The sequence below is a fragment of the Notechis scutatus genome, chromosome 3 (genome assembly GCF_049901735.1).
Source record: "Notechis scutatus isolate UNSWTSFEM ecotype Mainland chromosome 3, rNotScu1.2, whole genome shotgun sequence".
NCBI classification, from domain to species: domain Eukaryota; kingdom Metazoa; phylum Chordata; class Lepidosauria; order Squamata; family Elapidae; genus Notechis; species Notechis scutatus.
In genome coordinates, this window is record NC_142011.1 from 30177069 (window position 1) to 30196471 (window position 19403).

A 19403-nucleotide genomic window follows, 5' to 3' on the forward strand; every position below is an offset into this window, starting at 1 on the left:
AAGTAAAATTAAGATTTTCTGATTTTTTTGCTAGATTTTTTTTTTTTTTTTTTTTTGGAAGAGTGGAAGGGAAGTTTGTTTGGTATACAAACTTATACAGATAACCCTCAATTTACAACAGTTTGTTTAGTGATTGTTTGAAGTTACAATGGCACTGAAAAAAGTGACGTAGGGCCATTTTTTCCTTACAACAATTGCAGCATCTCCATAATCAATATTCAGACACTTGGCAACTGACTCACAGTTATGACAGTTGCAGTGTCCTGTGGTTATACTTTTGCAACCTTCTAACAAGGTTGCCCTTTCTGTCAATAGGGAAGCCAGATTCACCTAACAATTATGTTACTAAGTTAACAATTGCAGCAATTCTCTTCCAACTGTGGCAAGAAAGGTCATAAAATGGGACAAAACTCAATACTTGTTTTGCTTAACAGCAGAAATTTTGTGCTCAATTGTGGTCATAAGTCAAGGACTACCTGTATATCGTGTTATACTTTGGAAATTTGTGGGTCTTTTTTATATATAAAAATAGTCACAATTTGGACTAAACAAATACATGTATTGATTTATTTTCCAACCCTAAATGATAAAACAGGAAAAAAAGTCTATTTTTTTTTTTTTTTGGGTGGTGATCAGAGGTGACTCAATAACTGCAAAGGAAATTTTAAGGGACTTTTGGTCTGAGACCACATGGCTGCTTAAAGGGGGACTTAATCCATATGGAACAGGCTCTGGGTTCACTTTTCTCACATCCCTTCCTCTTCCTTGGGTGAACTGTTGCAAAATACAATTTCCTTCTTTCACCTATCTGGTTCATTAAATTACATCACTTCTATAGTTGTAATCCTCGATACTCTTCCAATGTGATTGGTGAGGTTTAGGTTGAAAATATCATTGAAGGCAACAGAATGAAATGATCAAGTCAAGAGGTGGTAGACTCGGTAATTCAGCAACACTTCAGATAAGATGATACTTTCAAAAAAGTACTCCTCACTGTAAAAAGCTATCTGTCGAAAGAATATTGACTCTGGTAATATTCTACTTATATAAAAGGGTGTTTTATTGTAGAGATGAATTTTCAAAGCTTTTGGCACCTTCCAAGTCTATGATTCTTTGAACAGTTGTACACTTAGGGGGAAAGATAATGTAGTCAAGCACATGAATCACTACCGTTCTACAATTTTAAACAGCTATGTGTGAATGTCTACTGTGTAGAATGCTAAAAATTTCTAAGTGACACTTTTCTGGAAGTGATTTGGAGAAGACTGAAACAAACAAGATTTGAATAATTATAGCTTGCCTTTTCTTTTTCCCCAGGTTGCATTTTCCAGCTGCTTTTAGGCTGCTGGTTCCTTGATCACCCCTTGGTTGTTGTTGTTGTTGTTGTTGTTGTTGTTGTTGTTGTTGTTGTTGTTGTTTTTGAACCTATTAAAAAGCAGTCTTACAGTTCTGGTCTTTTATCTTTGGCTCTGCATTTGTATCTTTTAAATACCAATATCAATTTATTATTCTTGGACCATTTCCCTGACGTATGAAGTCTATTTTTTATATTATCACCTTATACAGTAATTTAATATTGAATAATCAGAAACTAGGATTAAATCCTCTGACATTTTTCTTCACACCTGCATTTAATTTATTTATTTTTTTACTTAAATTATTTATATTGCTATCCATCTCACAATAGTGACTCACTGATGAGGAAACACTAACTCCATTTTTCAAGCTATTTATGTGTCTACATAATTGTCATCTCAAGTAAGCCACAATTAACTTGCTGATGAGAATGTCAAATGCCTTGTCAAATCACTATATACTATGTCTACAAAATTCCCACAATGTACTAAAAAGAATGCCTAATGAAAAATGTGATAAATTTAGTGCATCAGCTTCTTAAAAATAAAGTGGCAAGCAATTTCATGTATCAAAATTATAAATTTGTTTACAAAAATCAGAAAGCATTATCAGCTTTTTCCAGTATGTCCTATGCACAGATTAAAATCACTTTTTTAAAAATAAAAATGTATTTATTCAAAGCTGTGAATACACTATGATATTATTTTGGAGATTTCAAATTTACCATTCTGTATACATGAATAAAATGAAAAAAAATGGGGTTTTATTTTGTTTTGTGTTTGTTTCTTTCAGAAACTAAATTATTATGATTTTTTCTGAACAATTTATTGAAACAAGATACAAATGTATATCTTGTCTTTGATGAAGAAAAATGCCTTATTTCAATTACTTTTTTCCTATATTTTCCCCCACTCAGAACATTAGCTGCTATTAGGTAGCACTTTCTTTGTACAACAAAATGAGGTTTGATCAAAGATCTTTCCATTTGCTGAAACATTATTTCATAAACATAGAGATTGAGCCAGCTCTCATTTTTTTTTTTACCAAGGAAATCATCCATAGTGCATCCTGGAATTACTGCTTCACAGAACGTTTATAAACTGCAGTCTGGCAAGCTTTGTCTTTTTTAATAAAACAATTAGAATGTCACTCTATTACTCTAATATCTGGTATATTAGAATAACCCATAACATTACAACCAAAGAAGCTATGTTATCAGCTCTGGGTTTCTATGGACTGTATATTGGTAAATGATGAATTTTATGATTATGGGTTTCACATAACATTTCTTGGGTAACATTCATGATCATAGGTTACACTTCTTGTCTGGGAATGTTAAGCTAATGCCAACTGTAAAGCTATTACATATTTAATATTCCAGACTATATGATTTTGGGGGGATTTTATCACTGAAAAAAGGCAGAACCTGGGTTGTGAAGGTATTCCAACAAGAGTTTGTTACAGTTTCTTTTCCATTCATATTATTACCATTCCCTACATCAACTCTTCTTCTAAGTTTTCTGAGCCTGTCAATGCATGTGAATTTCCCATGTTGCTTTTTGAAGCCTAATGAATAGAATACTACATGAAAGTTTGAAAAAGAAATTTAAATCGATCCACACATACTTGATGTGTATATGTTTGTATGCACTCCATATGTATACAGGTGAAACTCGAAAAATTAGAATATCGTGCAAAAGTTCATCTATTTCAGTAATGCAACTTAAAAGGTGAAATGAATACTGTATATGAGATGGACGCATTACATGCAAAGCAAGATAGTTCAAGCCGTGATTTGTCATAATTGTGATGATTATGGCTTACAGTTCATGAAAACCCCAAATCCACAATCTCAGAAAATTAGAATATTACATGCATTCAATAAAACAAGGATTGTACATAGAACAATATCGGACCTCTAAAAAGTATAAGCATGCATACTTGGTTTGGGCCCCTTTTGCAGCAATTACTGCCTCAATACAGCGTGGCATGGAAGCTATCAGCCTGTCACACTGCTGAGGTGTTATGGAAGATCAGGATGCTTCAATAGTGGCCTTCAGCTCTTCTGCATTGTTTGGTCTCATGTCTCTCATCTTTCTCTTGGCAATGCCCCATAGATTCTCTTTGGGGTGCAGGTCAGGCAAGTTTGCTGGCCAATCAAGCACAGTAATCCCACGGTCATTGAACCAGGTTTGGTGCTTTTGGCAGTGTGGGCAGGTGCCAAGTCCTTCTGGAAAATGAAGTCAGCATCCCCATAAAGCTTGTCTGTGGAAGGAAGCATGAAGTGCTCCAAAATCTCCTGGTAGATGGCTGCGTTGACCCTGGACTTAATGAAGCACAGTGGACCAACATCAGCAGATGACATGACTCCCCAAATCAACACAGACTGTGGAAACTTCACACTGGACTTCAAGCATGCAGTGTGTGCCTCTCCATTCTTCCTCCAAACTCTGGGTCCTTGGTTTCCAAATGAGATGCAAAAGTTGCTCTCATCAGAAAAGAGGACTTTGGACCAATGAGCAACAGACCAGTTCTGTTTTTCTTTAGCCCAGGTAAGACACTTCTGATGTTGTTTGTTGTTCAGGAGAGGCTTGGCAAGAGGAATATGACATTAGAAGCCCATGTCTAGGATCCATCTGTGTGTGGTGGCTCTTGATGCACTGACTCCAGCTCAGTCCACTCCTTGTGAAAGTCCCCAACACTTTTGAATGGCCTTTTCCTGACAATCCTCTCCAGGCTGCGGTCACCCCTACTGCTTGCGCACCTTTTTCTTCCACACTTTTCCCTTCCACATAACTTTCTATTAATGTGCTTTGATACAGCACTTTGGAAACATCCAACTTCTTTTGCAATTACCTTTTGAAGTTTTCCCTCCTTATGGAGGGTGTCAGTGATGGTTTTCTGCACAACTGTCAGGTCAGCAGTCTTTCCCATGATTGTGATTCGTATTGAACCAGACTGAGAGACCATTTAAAGGCTCAGGAACCCTTTGCAGGTGTTATGGCTTAATTAGCTGATTAGTGTGGGACACTTTGAGCCTAGAATATTGACTCTTTTCACAATATTCTAATTTTCTGAGATTGTGGATTTGGGGTTTTCATGATCTGTAAGCCATAATCATCTCAATTATGACACATCATGACTTGAACTATCTTGCTTTGCATGTAATCCGTCTATCTCATATACAGTATTAGTTTCACCTTTTAAGTTGCATTACTGAAATAAATGAACTTTTGCATGATATTCTAATTTTTTTAGTTTCACCTGTATATCTATGTTTATAATGGGAGAATTATATGGAAACGCCTATACTACCAAGTGCTTTTATTCTTTTATTTATAGCACAGTTTTTGGCCTCAGTTTAAATGCTGCATATGTATCCTGATATTTCATATGGACATGAGAGAGATAACCCCCATATCTTTGTTAGAGATGGCATCATAATGACAATAATAACAATACCTGTCCGGACTCTCTTTCATCAGTAAAAATAATACATAAGTAGAAGCAAAATCCTTCCAATTGTTTTTGTTCCAATTACATTAGTGTAGCCTTTTATAAATTACATAAGCCATAGGATACTAATGGACTCTTCATTATTGTTCATTTGTTGTTTTTCTCAGGAAGCAGTTGTCTTGGCAGAGTGCTAAATTATATGCTGCCTTTGTCCTGCCCTCTACTTCATTAAGTTAAAAAAAAACCTGAAGGTCTTCCCTATTTTATAAATATTCCACTTTTTAATTTTCAGGCTCTACCTGAAGGCCAGACAGCATCTTGGGACACCGCCAAAGAAGATGAAAACCGCAATAAGAATAGATATGGCAACATCATCTCCTGTAGGTGCAAATTCAAACTGAACTGAACTTCCTGTGTGTATCTGTAAGCATCTTATATGTATAAGAGCATAACTGTAACAAAGAATAACTTCCTAGTCTTTGGAACATTTCAGCTTAATAAGAGCTTCTGTGTTAGTGTTCCCCTCTTCCCCCAATTTTTTCATTGATTTAGTGTTGTTTGTATAGATACATTAGTTTCAGTGGATTCAAGTGACAAAAAAAATCTGCTTTTGAGGGGTGAGGGGCTGGCATTCTCATACATTGAAGACATCTGGGAAAAGAGGTAGGGGAGCATCAATTTCATGATATCAAGGTCTTTTCCCAGCTGAGCATATGGCTTTGTGTTGGTCAGGAATCTATTTTCTTCAGGGCAAAATGCAGGCAGAGCTGTTGATCAATTTTGCTATTGGGGATGTTGGTGTCACCTTCAGGTAAGCAAATTCCACAGATGGGCTCTTATCACCAAGAAAACCCGAGATAAATTAACTAGTCCATATACAAAGAAGGAATCATAAACAGGACTTCTCTATCAATCTCAGTCCATAAACTAGCTAGTATATAACAGCTCACCAAAATTATGCCTGCATTTGAAAAAAACAGGGCTACCACATTTGAGAGACTTCTACATATTTGTTCACATTGTTTTGGATTGCACAGTGAAACCAATATTTGTATTACAATATTACCAGTAGTATGGCAGCTAGATTTTCACGATTGCTCTGTGTTGTTAAGTTGTGACTTAGGACAATTGCTTAATCTTATTTTGTCACTTTAGAAAATAAATTTAAAAATTATCATTCATGCACTTATTCTAAAATGTCATAAATCCTATGATATCTCTAGAAAGCATTGTTCCACCCACATGTGTCAAAAAAAGGTTTCAGAATTTAGTCAGAATAGAACATGTATAAGACTGCACTGTAATTATATTATGTTCACTAATTTTGTAAGGTATAATGTAAGATATAATAATATAATGTTAAATAACAGCATAATACATATAATTCAACAAAATGCAGAATTACTTTAATTCAAAGTGGAAAAGCTTTGGAGAGGATTTGGACACACTTGCTATACCTGTTGATGGTGTAGCAAGGGGGCTGGAGGATAAAACATATTAAGAATGGTTGCTAGAATTGGGTATGTCAGCTTAATGAAAAGAAAGACTGAGGGAGACATATTTCAATATCTCAGAGGTTGCCACAGAGAAGAGGGAGTCAGGCTATTCTCCAAGACACCCGAGACCAAGAAGCAATGGATGGAAGCTAATCAAGGAAAGAAGAAATCTAGAACTAAGGAGACATTTTCTGACAGTTAGAACAATTAATCAGTGGAATAACTTGGTCTCAGAAGTTGTGGGTGTTCCAACATTGGGGTTTTTAAGAAAAGAGTGGACACCTATTGAAATGGTGTAGGGTGTCCTGCCCAAGCAGCCGGTTGGACTAAAAAACCTTCAAGGTCCCTTCCAACTCTTTTATTCTGTTATTGATGCTTCCCTAAAGAGCCACACTTTTTTTTACTGGTGTTTCATGTAATGTTAGTGCTCCTTAATTCAGTATGTATTCTTCTGGAACTATGTGGCTCCTAGGTGAACTAATAAATTGCATTCTCTAAGGAAGTGCAAATAATCACATTCAAAAACACCTTTTCCACTTCAGTTCAAAATAGCTGCACAAATGATAATGCTTTAAAAATGCTTTAAAGGCTCATGTAATGTGTTTTAAGGATACAAATGCAACCTAGCTGTCTGACTTAAACCACAACACAGCTTCTAGTACATATAAATTAAAATAAATTGAATCCAGGATATATAAGCAAGTTTTTATAACAGCACAAAGGAGGAATGATAATTTATTTATTGAGTGTATTAATGGGGCATAGAACATTGAGCGCAAGGTAGGTAGCTAGAAAGTGCCAAGAAAGCAATATCAAACTGATTAAAAGGATATTAACCTTTAGAAGAATGTTCACAAAGTTGAACCATTGTTCAGTAAAGGAAGAAACTTAACCACTGCTAAAATGAATGACAGACATGTGAGCTTATGAATGTAAAGGTATGGAAAATAGATAACAAGATAATTACCTTTTCTCCTGGAATAATTGCTGATTTCAATTAAGAAAGCAATTAATGGCATTTCTTAGAAATAGTAGGAATATTTAAAAAAAAACAAAATTGTGTCATAAGTGACATAAAGCTTTGTTGGAAACAATCTTCCATCCAAAGACAGATTAGTACTAAAGCTGTTATGAAAGAAGGCCATTAACTGTCTGAGAATTCTTTTGGAGGACTGGAAGTATAATGGCTACCCACCTTGTAAGAGGTAATTGAGAATGATTTTCATCTGTGTGACAATGATTGGGGGTGGGGGAATTATCATTATGCTTGGTGGCAGTCAGCCACATGGTTAGACTTGATCTGGCATTTTTGTCCACCTACCAAGTCCTTCCCAAGGACCTGGAGTACGCATGTATTGTTGTTAAATGGTATTAAATGTATGGATGCAGGAAGTAAGCTGCAACTAGTAAAGCTGCATTTTACAATTGACTTGTAGTGATTTTGTCAATGCTGGTGGTGTTCAAATGGTGCTTCAAATATTTTGGAATTGCAGGTTTTTGTATCTTGTGATTTTCTCTGGGTTTTGCCTTTCTATTCTGCTGTCTCCAGGTACTATCACGTCCTTACCTTTTTGTTTTTCTTATCAACAATTGCTAAGTCTTTATGTGGCAGGTGCTTGTCTGTTTGAATTCTCAAGTCCCAGAGTACTTTAGCATCTTCATTTTCTATTACTTTGTCTATTTCACTATTATTATTTACTCCACTCCAATAGAGTCTGGGTACAAATTCCAAACGAGCATTAAAAAAACATGACTGCTATTTTGGATGAAGTAAAGAGAAAAAAAGAACGAAAGAATTATCCAGATAAGACAAGTGCTCTTTAACAAATTAAACATTTTCAGTGGCAATTATGTATGTTAACAGTAAGAGAAATGGAAATAAAAATGAATTATGTAAAGCAAAAAAAGTTGAGCTTTCAAGTAAATCTGAAAAGAGGGTAGCGTATCAATTACAAAAAAGAAAATGAAAATGAAATCATATTGAAATTACAATAGGGAGATATGGTGTTAATGGCAATGTGGCCATGCAAAAAGTATCTCATCAATATTATTATGATTTGTATAAAAGAAATGACATCTCTCCAGAGAAAATAGATGAATATCTAAAGAAACAAAACTTACTGAGGATAGATTATGAATAATACAAGACATTTCTGAATCTATAAAAAGATTAAATTAGGAAGGATTCTTGAACCAGAACCAGATGGATTATCAGGTTCTAATTATAAATGTTCTTGGAATTAATTTTTTCAACCATTGCAATACACAATGAACTCTATCCTGCAAACGGAAAGCTACCAGAACACTGGAAAGAGGTCAATACCAACTAATATCTAAAAAGGGACAAGATCTGACTTTTGCAGGAGACTATAGGCTGATTTCATTATTTACTTGTTGCATTGTAAATAACTACAAATTGTTTAAAATGTTTCTGGCTAATAGACAGACAATAATTTTGTGGATTTTTATGTGGAGTAACATAATAAAAAAATTAAACTGCACTGATCTTCTTAGATGCAGAAAAGGCCTTTGACAATTTGAATTGGGCTTTTTTGTTTAAATTTTTAGAAGTTATGGATTTTGGAGTGAACTTAATAAAATGGATAAGATCAATTTGCATTTTAAAGGCAGTATAAGTAATTGTTAATGGCTGTGAGATACAAGAACAAGGCAGGGATGACCACTGCCCCTTCTCTAATTTATTTTACTTCTGGAAATATTGAATAGAGATGTAAGACAAGATGAGAGAAATGAAGAAATAAAGATTTAAAAAATAAACTTAGAAATTAAGGGCTTTTGCAAATGCCTTGGTTTTGATTCTGGAAGATGCTTTAAAGGGATTTGAAATATTAATGGACAAATTAAAGAATGTGGAGCAATAGTTTTTAACATTAATAAACAATAAAAATTGAAGAGAAGTGATAAATAAAACATGTTTTAGACTGAGAAAATGGTAAAATATTGTGTATCATTATGATAAATATGAACCACATGTTAATTTCAAAATAATTATGTTAAGGTATGGAATTAAGATAAAAAATGATATATGAACACATGGCAAAATACAACTATCATTGTTGGGGGAAATTTCTGTGATAAAAATGAATGTTTATCTAGAATGTTTTTGTTTCAGAGAATACTTTTACTGAAATTGATGCACCAGTAATAGAATGATATATGAGTTAATATAAGGTGCTGCAAGATGCAAAGGGAAGAGGGGGCCTGGATTTGATTAACTTGAAATTGTATTTTACACTTTGCTTTTTGATTTGGATGAAAGAATGGATGTCGTTGAGAAATAGAAGGCTTTGGGGCATAGAAGGACAAAGTGGCATGAATATTTGTGGTACAATAAAGTGAAGGTCAAGATGAATTTTAAAAACCTTATGTTATGCAGTTATGCCATATTGAGAATATGGAATAGAAAAACCCAGATTATGCCTGAAAAACACTTCTGCAGCTCTCAGAACAAGAATCATATTACAGATGAAAAATAATAAGCAAATACAAATTACTAACCTACTGTCAGATGCGAGAATATTGTCAAGAAAAATGTAAACAAAATCAAAACAAGAACTGGGAGGGGCAGGAGAATATAATTGTACATGTTTTTTTTACAATTATTAGAAAGATTTAAAGTAGATAAAATAATTCAAGGTTTTGGACATTTTAAGACTGAGTATAAAATGGAACTGTATACAAATGATGAACATATGTAACTGCTAAAATGTACAAACTTTTATTGAAATTGGAAACTGAAGAACAAGTGAAACATTGCATGATAAAGTGAGCTTAATATTTTGGTTATAATATATAGATGTATCAAGGGGAAATATGTGGTTGAAAGGATTGAAATTTACACTATAATATCAAAGATAATTTTTGTAAAATGCTGTACGATTGGTATTTGTCACCAGAGAAATTATTTAGAATGTATAAAAAACACCTCAAACTTATGCTGGAATTATGAACAACAAGAAGGGACTATTTATCGTCTGTGCTGGACATGTAATAAAGCTAGAAAATTCTAAATTCAAGAATGCTGTAATTCAGAGGATCTTAAGGATGAGTATACAAATGAAATCAATGATTTTTCTTTTGGGACTGGTGGACAAACAGTTGGTGGAAAAAGTCATGGAACTTTGTTTTTGTACATGACAACTGGAGTAAGATTCTGGCATGGAGAAAGATGGAAAGATTCAGCATTACCTGAATTATGCATTATGAAGAAATGGCTGGTGAAAATGATGAAACTTGACTTCTTTGATCAGAGAAAGACTGTAACTACATGTATTGCTAACTGGAAATCCCTTACAGGTGTTTTGCAGGAAAGAGAAAAAAGCTGAGCTTATGATTTATGGTTTTAATAATTAAACTTAATAAATTGTAGAAAGAAGAGAGGTATTTTGTACCCATCAAGTAAGTTGTAATTGTAGCAATAACTGCTGTACAGAAATTGGAAGCTTTACATATTTTTTTTTCTTTCTTTCCTTTTTTTATTTCTCTTTGATTTCTCTTTCTTTTCCTTTGTCTTACTTCATATTAGCTTGGGTTAGTTTTTAAAAATCTTTAACAAATATATATATTAAAAATTTTAAACCTGAAACAGAGAGCTCAAGCTAAAACAGCCACAGTTATATCATATACCATAAGAGTAAGTGTAAAAATAAGCAGTAAGGGCCTCATAACCACATTCACTCCAGTCCCTGGAACAGAGCTAGGTTTGTAAGCCTTCCAGAATTGTTTCAGAGTGTGGATGCTTCTCATGCTTTTCCAGAAATGGGATGGGCATAGACAGAATATTTCTTTGGCCCTGCAAGATGACAAGGTTTAAGAGAGAGAGCCAGGAGTTTGAATATATTAGGTCAGCAGGAATAATCGGTGATAGGCAACACAGTTAAGAGTTTTATAAGTAACAACCAGCATCTTGAATTGTACCCAGAAAGTGTCTGGCAGCCAATGCAGGTTGCATAACAGTGTTGATACATGAGATAATGAAAAGTACCTCTTACTGTTAACACTTTGACATTTATATTGTAATTTTTATTTTATTGCAAATGCTGATAAATTTTTGGGGGGGGTATTGAACATTAAATTCAGAACATAAATATAATAGGAAGCATGGGGCTATACTCACTGCAATACTGAATCAAAAGTGAATCAAAAGTTCAAATCTGATAACCCAGAATACCTTTGATTTTTTTTTTTGGGGGGGGGGGTACTGGAATTTTTTTGCTATGCTATGCTTTGATTTATTATTATGTTATTCATTCACTTATTTAAATTAATTATGGATGCCATTCCCATGTAATCTGGGCAACTATATTGTGTGCATTTTATTTTGTAGGCAGATCGAAAATCAGTCCACTAGTTTTTGACCTGTTCCAAAAAATTAAGATTGAAATTATAACTATGTAATAATTTAACATTTTTACTAATTCATAGCAATTCCTGGCATGAGTGTATCTGATATGTTGCAAACCGATCAGAATCCAGAGATATATATATAACATATTATGTGCAAGGTGACTTGTAGGCACAAAAAAAAAAAAAAAAAAAAAAAAACAGGTGGCCATCACTTGGTAGACACAAAGTAGCTGCCCTAATTTCTTCTAACTATGAAGTAGTTGATATTTGGAGGTTATTTTGTCAATTTATATCACTTTATAAATGGATGCTTGTTTTTGCATGATCTATTTGGTTGTAATAATGTTAACTATGGCATTTTCTATAAATACAGTACACTATGCTCAAAGCAGTTTACAGAAAAATTCTATAATCTCAATAAAACCACACATTTAGTTCACACAGAGTAATCTATTCTCAGAGTAATCAGTTGTAATTTCTCCAAAATTATGACCCAGAATTAATTTACAAAAGCTAATATTATTAATAGTATGAAAAATATATAGGTAGTTCTTGACTTAAAACCTTACATGGGACCGGAATTTTGATTGTAAGTCATTGATGCCATAAATCAGAGCATCATATGACTGGACTCAATTTTACAATGGCAGTAGTTAAGCAAACTCCATGGTTGTATGTGCAAACCCATTTTGCCCAATGGACATTTTTGCCATTTTTTGCCAAAACATGTCATCACATGTGATCATGTGACCGTGGATACTTCAACTGATCATAAATGCAAACCAGTTGCAAAGTGCTTAAAATGTGATCATGTGACCTCAGGGGTGGTGCAGCAATCATAACTTCAAGGTCCAGTTATAGATAAAAGTTCATTGTAATTTCAAATGGCTAAAAGCAATCAGTTATAAGTCACGGACTATCTGTATCAATATACAAAATGTACATAAACGTGGATCCTCCTGCTATATACAGTATATCAATGTTGCCTATGTCAAGGCTTGCACTTTTGGTGTGATAATGACAAACAGCTGGGCCTTATTTTCAGCAGTCTCTCTCATGTTGAATAACCACTGCTCTGAATTATGCAAGACTGCAACATAGTATGGGGCTTAAAAGTTTGTCAACCCTTTTGTATTTCAATATTTCTGCTTACATACAGTATGACCTAAAATATTATCTGTTCTCTACACAAGTCCTACACAGAGAACCCAATTAAACAATTAAAAAGCATTGCACTTGTTCATTTATTTATTGAGGAAAATGTTCCAACACTACCAACACAGATCACGTTTTAGGTCATATTTATGCAGAAATATTGAAAATTAATTTTACCAGCTAGTAAAAATTCCATTTCTTATGATTTAAATTAATTTACTATCAATGTTTTGAAACAATTCTGAACAATTCAGAATTCTGATGCATTTTCAAACAATCCTTCAGATGTTTGAAGATAACTACCATAGTTTTATCTTCTCCAAGTTAAACATACTGTAATTAATACAGCATCTCCAACTGTTATCCTTGTTGGCTTCCTATCATCTTGCTTACACTTTTATGATCATGCTATAGTTTCTCAGTGTTCTTTCTAACACAATGCCCAGAACCAGATACAATATTCTGAGTGTTGTCTGCAGAATAGAGACAATCTTGACACTATAATTCTGTTAATACAGCTAAGATTGTATTTGCTCTTCTGTAGCTGCATCACTCGGAGAATTTGTGCTCAGCTCAAACACAATTTCTAGATCCTTTACACATTCACTACTTCCCAGTCTCCTCCCATCCTCCTATACTAATGTCTTAACTCTTTCCTACCAAATGTTTGTAGGCATTTTTCCCTATTAAACTTAATGCTATTGGTTTCTGCCCATTTTTCCAGCTTGTCAACATATTTCTGAATCTTGCTGTCTCCTCAAATGATAGCAATAGCATTTGGACTTATATCCTACTCTACAATGCTTTACAACACTGTCTGAATGGTTTACAATGTCAGCATATTGCCCCTGTAATGAGGGTCCTCATTTTACCAACCATATTTTATTCTAACCACTGCAACTTCATGGCTTCTGATAACTAGTATTTTACAGGCTTGCTTTATAAACAAAATATTATTTTATTCTCACTTTTGTGACCAAAGCAAATTCATATAGAAACCAAAATCTCATAACTCTTACTTAAAATCTTAATAAGAAAACTGAATATTAAGAAGGATAACTATTGCAAGACATTATGGTATAAAATTGATGACAAAAAAAAGTTTTTTGCTGCCATCATTGCAATAGATATGTCTTAAAATTGGCATTGTAAAATCCTTTCCATATTCAGTTGAAATTGACTCATGTTCTGTCTATCTAAGTGTTGTATTGTCAGCAAATGTACATTAAAACAAAAAGGCTGAGCTTTGTGCAAGAGCAGATGGCACTTAAAACTAATAGCATAAATTGGCTGGATCTCCTCTGATCCGTCTATTCTCCTGGTTCCTTGTCTTTAAACAAAGACTAAAGGCCAGACTAAAACCTGTGTGTTGTTTCATGGCTGATTCCCTCTGTCAGTGAATTTTAATATAAACAGATACTAAGGTATCATCTAATACAAATGATCCATTCTATTTATACTGTATGCATATCTACTGTGTGTCTATCTTGGTAATTAACAACAGAAATATAAAATCAAAGTCAAATATCCAAATATCACTGAAAATCTATGCATCTCTCATCATCTTACTTTTTTAAAATGACAATGTTCAGGCACCTGTGTGATTTGTGTGGTTTATATTATCTTATGCAATGATTCAAAATATGGTTCAACATATACCATAGTATAAAACCTGTACCAGATTCAGATTATTTTAAGTTCAAGCAGGGCTTTAACAAATCAGTATTTACAGCAAAGTACACAATAAACATATTGATGGATAGTTTAACCATGGTATTTGGAACCAATGTTATATACATTTAAATGGAAAAATAAACATGAAAACATCTTCCTAGTTTTCTCCATTTGTATATTGCACATGTTTGCATTCTTATTTGTTTTGGTTTAATGTTCCTTTATTTAATATTTAACACTTTCTTCTGATTATTTTCAGATGATCACTCCAGGGTGAGACTGCAGTTACTAGATGGAGATCCTCATTCAGATTACATTAATGCAAATTATATTGACGTAAGTGTTGTAAGAAAATATTTTTGCACAGAGAGGTGTCTATTTGAAGAATCACTAAGCAAATTGTCTTTGGGTGTGAGTCTTACTTAGTGGGATGCATTAGGTTTAAATAACTATATTGTGGTAGGAGATAGTAGCAGTATACTAGTCAATACAATTTATGAACAAATGCTCCACTAAATTTCTCTAGAAGTAATTAGAGCATCCAATCATACTTGGCCAATAAAGTATTATATTCTGTTCTATTCTTATTCTGTTCTATTCTATTCTAAATTAAAATAAATTATAAATCACATACCGTAAGATAAAGTTCAGGGTGTGAAGAATCAGACACATTTCTTCAAATATAATTTTGTAAAACAAACAAACAAAAACCAACAACAAATAGAAGAATTTACAATGTTTGGATCAAAATTTTCATCCCAAAGCCAATACAAATTAATGACTCACTAATCAATCAACTAATCGAATAGGAATGGCTCATGCTATGCTTGCAATTTTCTGTTTCTGACTATCTTTGTTTGAATGAGAATTGGATTGAATGGGATTGAATTTATGTTTTATATTGTTTTATGAGCATAGGAAAGTGCCTCACTCTGTGTCAGATTATTTGCTCATCTTTCCAAAGTATTTTTCATTCCTTGTTTAATACTCTCTATTCTAACCAGCAATCACCCTCCACAATCTTAAAATTTTAGTTAGTTTAACATTGAAGAACATTGTGAGATCAGTGGAATTTACTGCTAGGTAAACATACAAAGGAATGAAATGCCTTCAAAAGCCAATGTCTAAATAGCCTTCCTTGAATTTTGGAAAAATGATATATTGTAGTTGCAATTTTTCTTCTTCCCATCCTCCCAACTGCCCCATGTTAAAATTAGAAGTGTAACCATATTGATCAATGTGATGATTGTTGAAAAAAGATCAGAAACTTGAAGTGCAAAGAATTTATTGTAAATCTATATATAAAGTATCCTGGAGAGATTTTGTGAAATTAAAAAACAGAGAGAAGGATAAAGTTAACAAATTAAATATACTCATCTGACTAATAAAAAAAACTGAATTTTGAAGCAAATGAAGTCTGTAACTTCTAGCAAAGTACTACACATCCTTTTTTTTTCATGTAAGTCTCTATAATTGTCATTTAAATCACAGTGTTTTTAAAAGATCCCCCAATTAAGAAAAGGGAAAACATGTAAAAATGTATATCCTACATGATTTCCTTAAAAAAAAAAATTCACACACAAGCTAATGATTTCTTCTGCTTCGACAAGAAACAGATGTGTGTGCCACAGATGAGGGGACACGTTTCTTCAAATTTGCTTTGTTAGCACAGAAGATAAACTAAATCCTAAAGTGAATATGGTTTAGGCAGATAATATGACAGTAGGATCTAGTTTTTATCCCTAGTCATAGATCTTCTTTCTTACTGATATATAAATGGTTTCAGGATTTTTAGAACTATCAGGAAATCTGAGGCAGTTCCTACTATAAATAATTCATGTTAATATGAATGAAACTATGCTTCCTTTTCATTCAGAGTAGTATTACATAACTAACATTTTTGGGACTCTTTTTGTATCTCAGCTCAGATATCATCTTTAGAGGTCTGCAATGGTCATCTTGAGAAAGCCTCATTTGTTTTCCAGCTGACTTGTAAAATACAGTCTGGAGATTTTACCTGTCTTTTTGTCTGTCCCAAGCATCCAGATACTGGGTCTTCATTACTACCCTTCCTCTAATTCATACTTTAATTCTAATAATTGAATGATTGAGGATTTTCTGCCTCTGTACTAGGGATACAGGGAAAATGCAATTTTCATATCCCTTTTCCTACTCCAGATGTGTTCATTTTTGTGATTTTAAGCAAACTTTTAACTTGTCAAATGCATATCTGAATTGTGCCTGAAATTGAAATTCATGGGTTTTCCTTCCTTGTCTTTTTAGGGTTACCATCGGCCTCACCATTACATTGCAACTCAAGGTAAATATCACAGAATCGGTGTGTGGTCCAAATGACAGGATCCAAAGGTTGTATAAAAATAATAAATAGAAGGTAAAAATAATAAATAGAAGATGCCTGAAAGCTGGTAGTACAATCAATTTGGAAGATAAATCATTGTAAGCGCTTTAGGGCAAAGTACAGTAGAGATGTATTTAGTTTATTATTCATCTTTGCCAGTGGTGGGATTCAATTTTTTTTACTACCGGTTCTGTGGGCGTGGCTTGGTGGGCGTGACAGGGGAAGGATACTGTAAAATCTCCAGTCAAAGGTGGTATTTGATGGTTATCCAAACTACTCAAAATTTCCGCTACCGGTTCTCCAGAACTGGTCAGGCCCTGCTGAATACCACCTCTGATCTTTGCCATTTTAACATAGATTCATTTAAAAGTTCTTTTTTTCAAATTAATTATGATTTATTTAATAACAGTATGAATTCTTACATTTAATTTTTTTCTTTTTGGACATGTTATCTTAATATATGTTTCTAAAGGTATGTTTCTAAAGATAAAAATAACATTAACATTGAGTTCAGGATGATTAATGCACACCAATTATGCATAATAATTGAAAGTTCACATGTGTTGCCCTTAGTTTCATAGGAATCATATTGCAGTCAGTAAGATTCCTTTGTAATTAATTAAACTTGTGTTCCATCCTTTAATTTTTTTTTTCAAAATGGCATTTTTTCACACATTTCCAATACAGTTTTTTTAAAAGGAGATAAAAACACAATCAGAAGTATGAAAAGCAGAACCTAGCACCCAATTCTCAAAGGCAATGAAAAGATTTCTGTTAAAAAAATCACACATTCATTTTGGTAATTAAAATATGACCCAGGAGTGTTATCACCTAACATCTTACCATATAATTGAGGGTGCATTTAGAATTCTTGGTGCCATTTATACTTCGTAAGTATTCTTACCAGACCTAGCAATGTGTACCAGCATAAATTAATATTCTATATTTGCCTCATGTATTACTCCAAACTGACCTTCAATTATGAGTATTTATATCTGTTTGTGGTACTAAATTAAAGTTTAGCACAGTATTCTAAATCCTAGTTACTTACAATGATTCAACAAATATATAGCTCTTCAGACCTCTCCTAAGAAAATAAGCAGGCATACACTACTTTCCGTAGTAGAAGGGCAGTTGGCAGACAGACAAGTAAATTGAAATATTTCTGCTAAAGTAATCTTTGGAATATCTCTTTTGTTTTACTCGTTCTGCCTTCAGGGCCAATGCAAGAGACAGTGAAGGATTTTTGGAGGATGATCTGGCAGGAGAATTCAGTGAGTGTTGTCATGGTCACCAACCTGGTGGAAGTTGGCAGGGTAAGTTGTTAATTTCCAAAGTTATCAGTCATGTATTGTGGTTCATATCATTCTTACATATGCTCAGTTGGAAGGCTTCATTACCCCACTGACACATTAAGTGGCAATATATTCAAAATCTACTTCAAATTTGCATTTAAATACAGATTTTAAAAAAACATTTTGGTGTTATATCACAATAATAAATGAATACATTTGCTAACTGCATTTCTAAACCTACAAAACCTACAAAAAATAAATGTTTGAGCTAAGAACTCAGAATTTAATGAAGTCTGAACTATAATTACATTTTAATCTGCACATTAGATGAAAATCAGCGTAAGTTCATATTGCATTGCACACAGATCAAACTTTTCAGGCAATCTTATCTTGCAGTAATGTACAATATCACTTCTAGTCTACTGTTAGATCTGAGGCAGATCGGTTCGAATGAGACGCGAGACCATTCTAGTGAGTTCAGCTCTTTATTTAGAATAGGAACAGTCTGAGAGATACAAGCCGCGGCAGCCCTTCATATAGGGCTGGCTCGCGGCTCGGCGGCCAATGGCAGCGCTTTGAATCTCCCACGATCGGCACAGCCAATCGCGGTAGATTCTTAGCGCTCCAATCACAGCCGGGGTTTCGACCAATCAGGTCGCTGTCCGTCTGGACCAATCAGTTGCGAGGGTTTGGAGTATGCTAATACAGCACACCCCTCCCCTCTTGGTTTCGCCTGTCGGTGCGTCGTGACGTAGTCGCGTAGGTAGGCGGGGCTTTGTACCTGTCTAGTTGACCTGCGCGGCTCAGTTCTCGTTTGGTTGTCGACCGGTTCGGAGGCCTTCTCTGTCGCTCTGGTTCCCAGGGATGGAACCGCCTGGAAGGTCGGGCTGGGCCTGTCTTGGTAGCTCCCTCCCGGTCTTCCTGGGCTGGTTGAGCTGCTGTCTCTGTTGTTCCCACCGGATCTTTCCGGGCTGGTTGAACTGGCCTGGCTGCTCCTTCCCGGTGACGATTCCGGGGTTGCCTGTTCTGTTGGTCCTGTGTTTACTGGTGAGTAGGACCGGTTTATTTGCGGGTTATTAGTTCCGGGTGGGGGTTGTTCAGCTTGCACTAGGGGGGGTCCCTCTTTCTTTAACGCTTTCTGTTTCCCCCCCCCTTCTAGTTTCTTGCTCGGGTGTATGGCTGTTGGCTATTCTGGACCTCAGTTGGTTAATGTGCCGTTTCCAGTTTTTCCCGTCGCTTGTTTCT

General features: G+C 34.4%; 1 protein-coding gene across 2 annotated transcripts in view; it reads left to right on the plus strand.

The window, feature by feature from the left end:
- The window catches only part of PTPRT (protein tyrosine phosphatase receptor type T), a 687970-nt gene that overhangs the window by 623599 nt on the left and 44968 nt on the right, over window positions 1-19403 (plus strand). For both annotated transcript variants that reach the window (XM_087959374.1, XM_087959375.1), the window contains 4 exons: window positions 5105-5192; window positions 14764-14840; window positions 16788-16824; window positions 18082-18179. In XM_087959374.1, the coding sequence (XP_087815500.1) occupies window positions 5105-5192; window positions 14764-14840; window positions 16788-16824; window positions 18082-18179 (300 nt within the window). The remainder of the gene's footprint in view (window positions 1-5104; window positions 5193-14763; window positions 14841-16787; window positions 16825-18081; window positions 18180-19403) is intronic.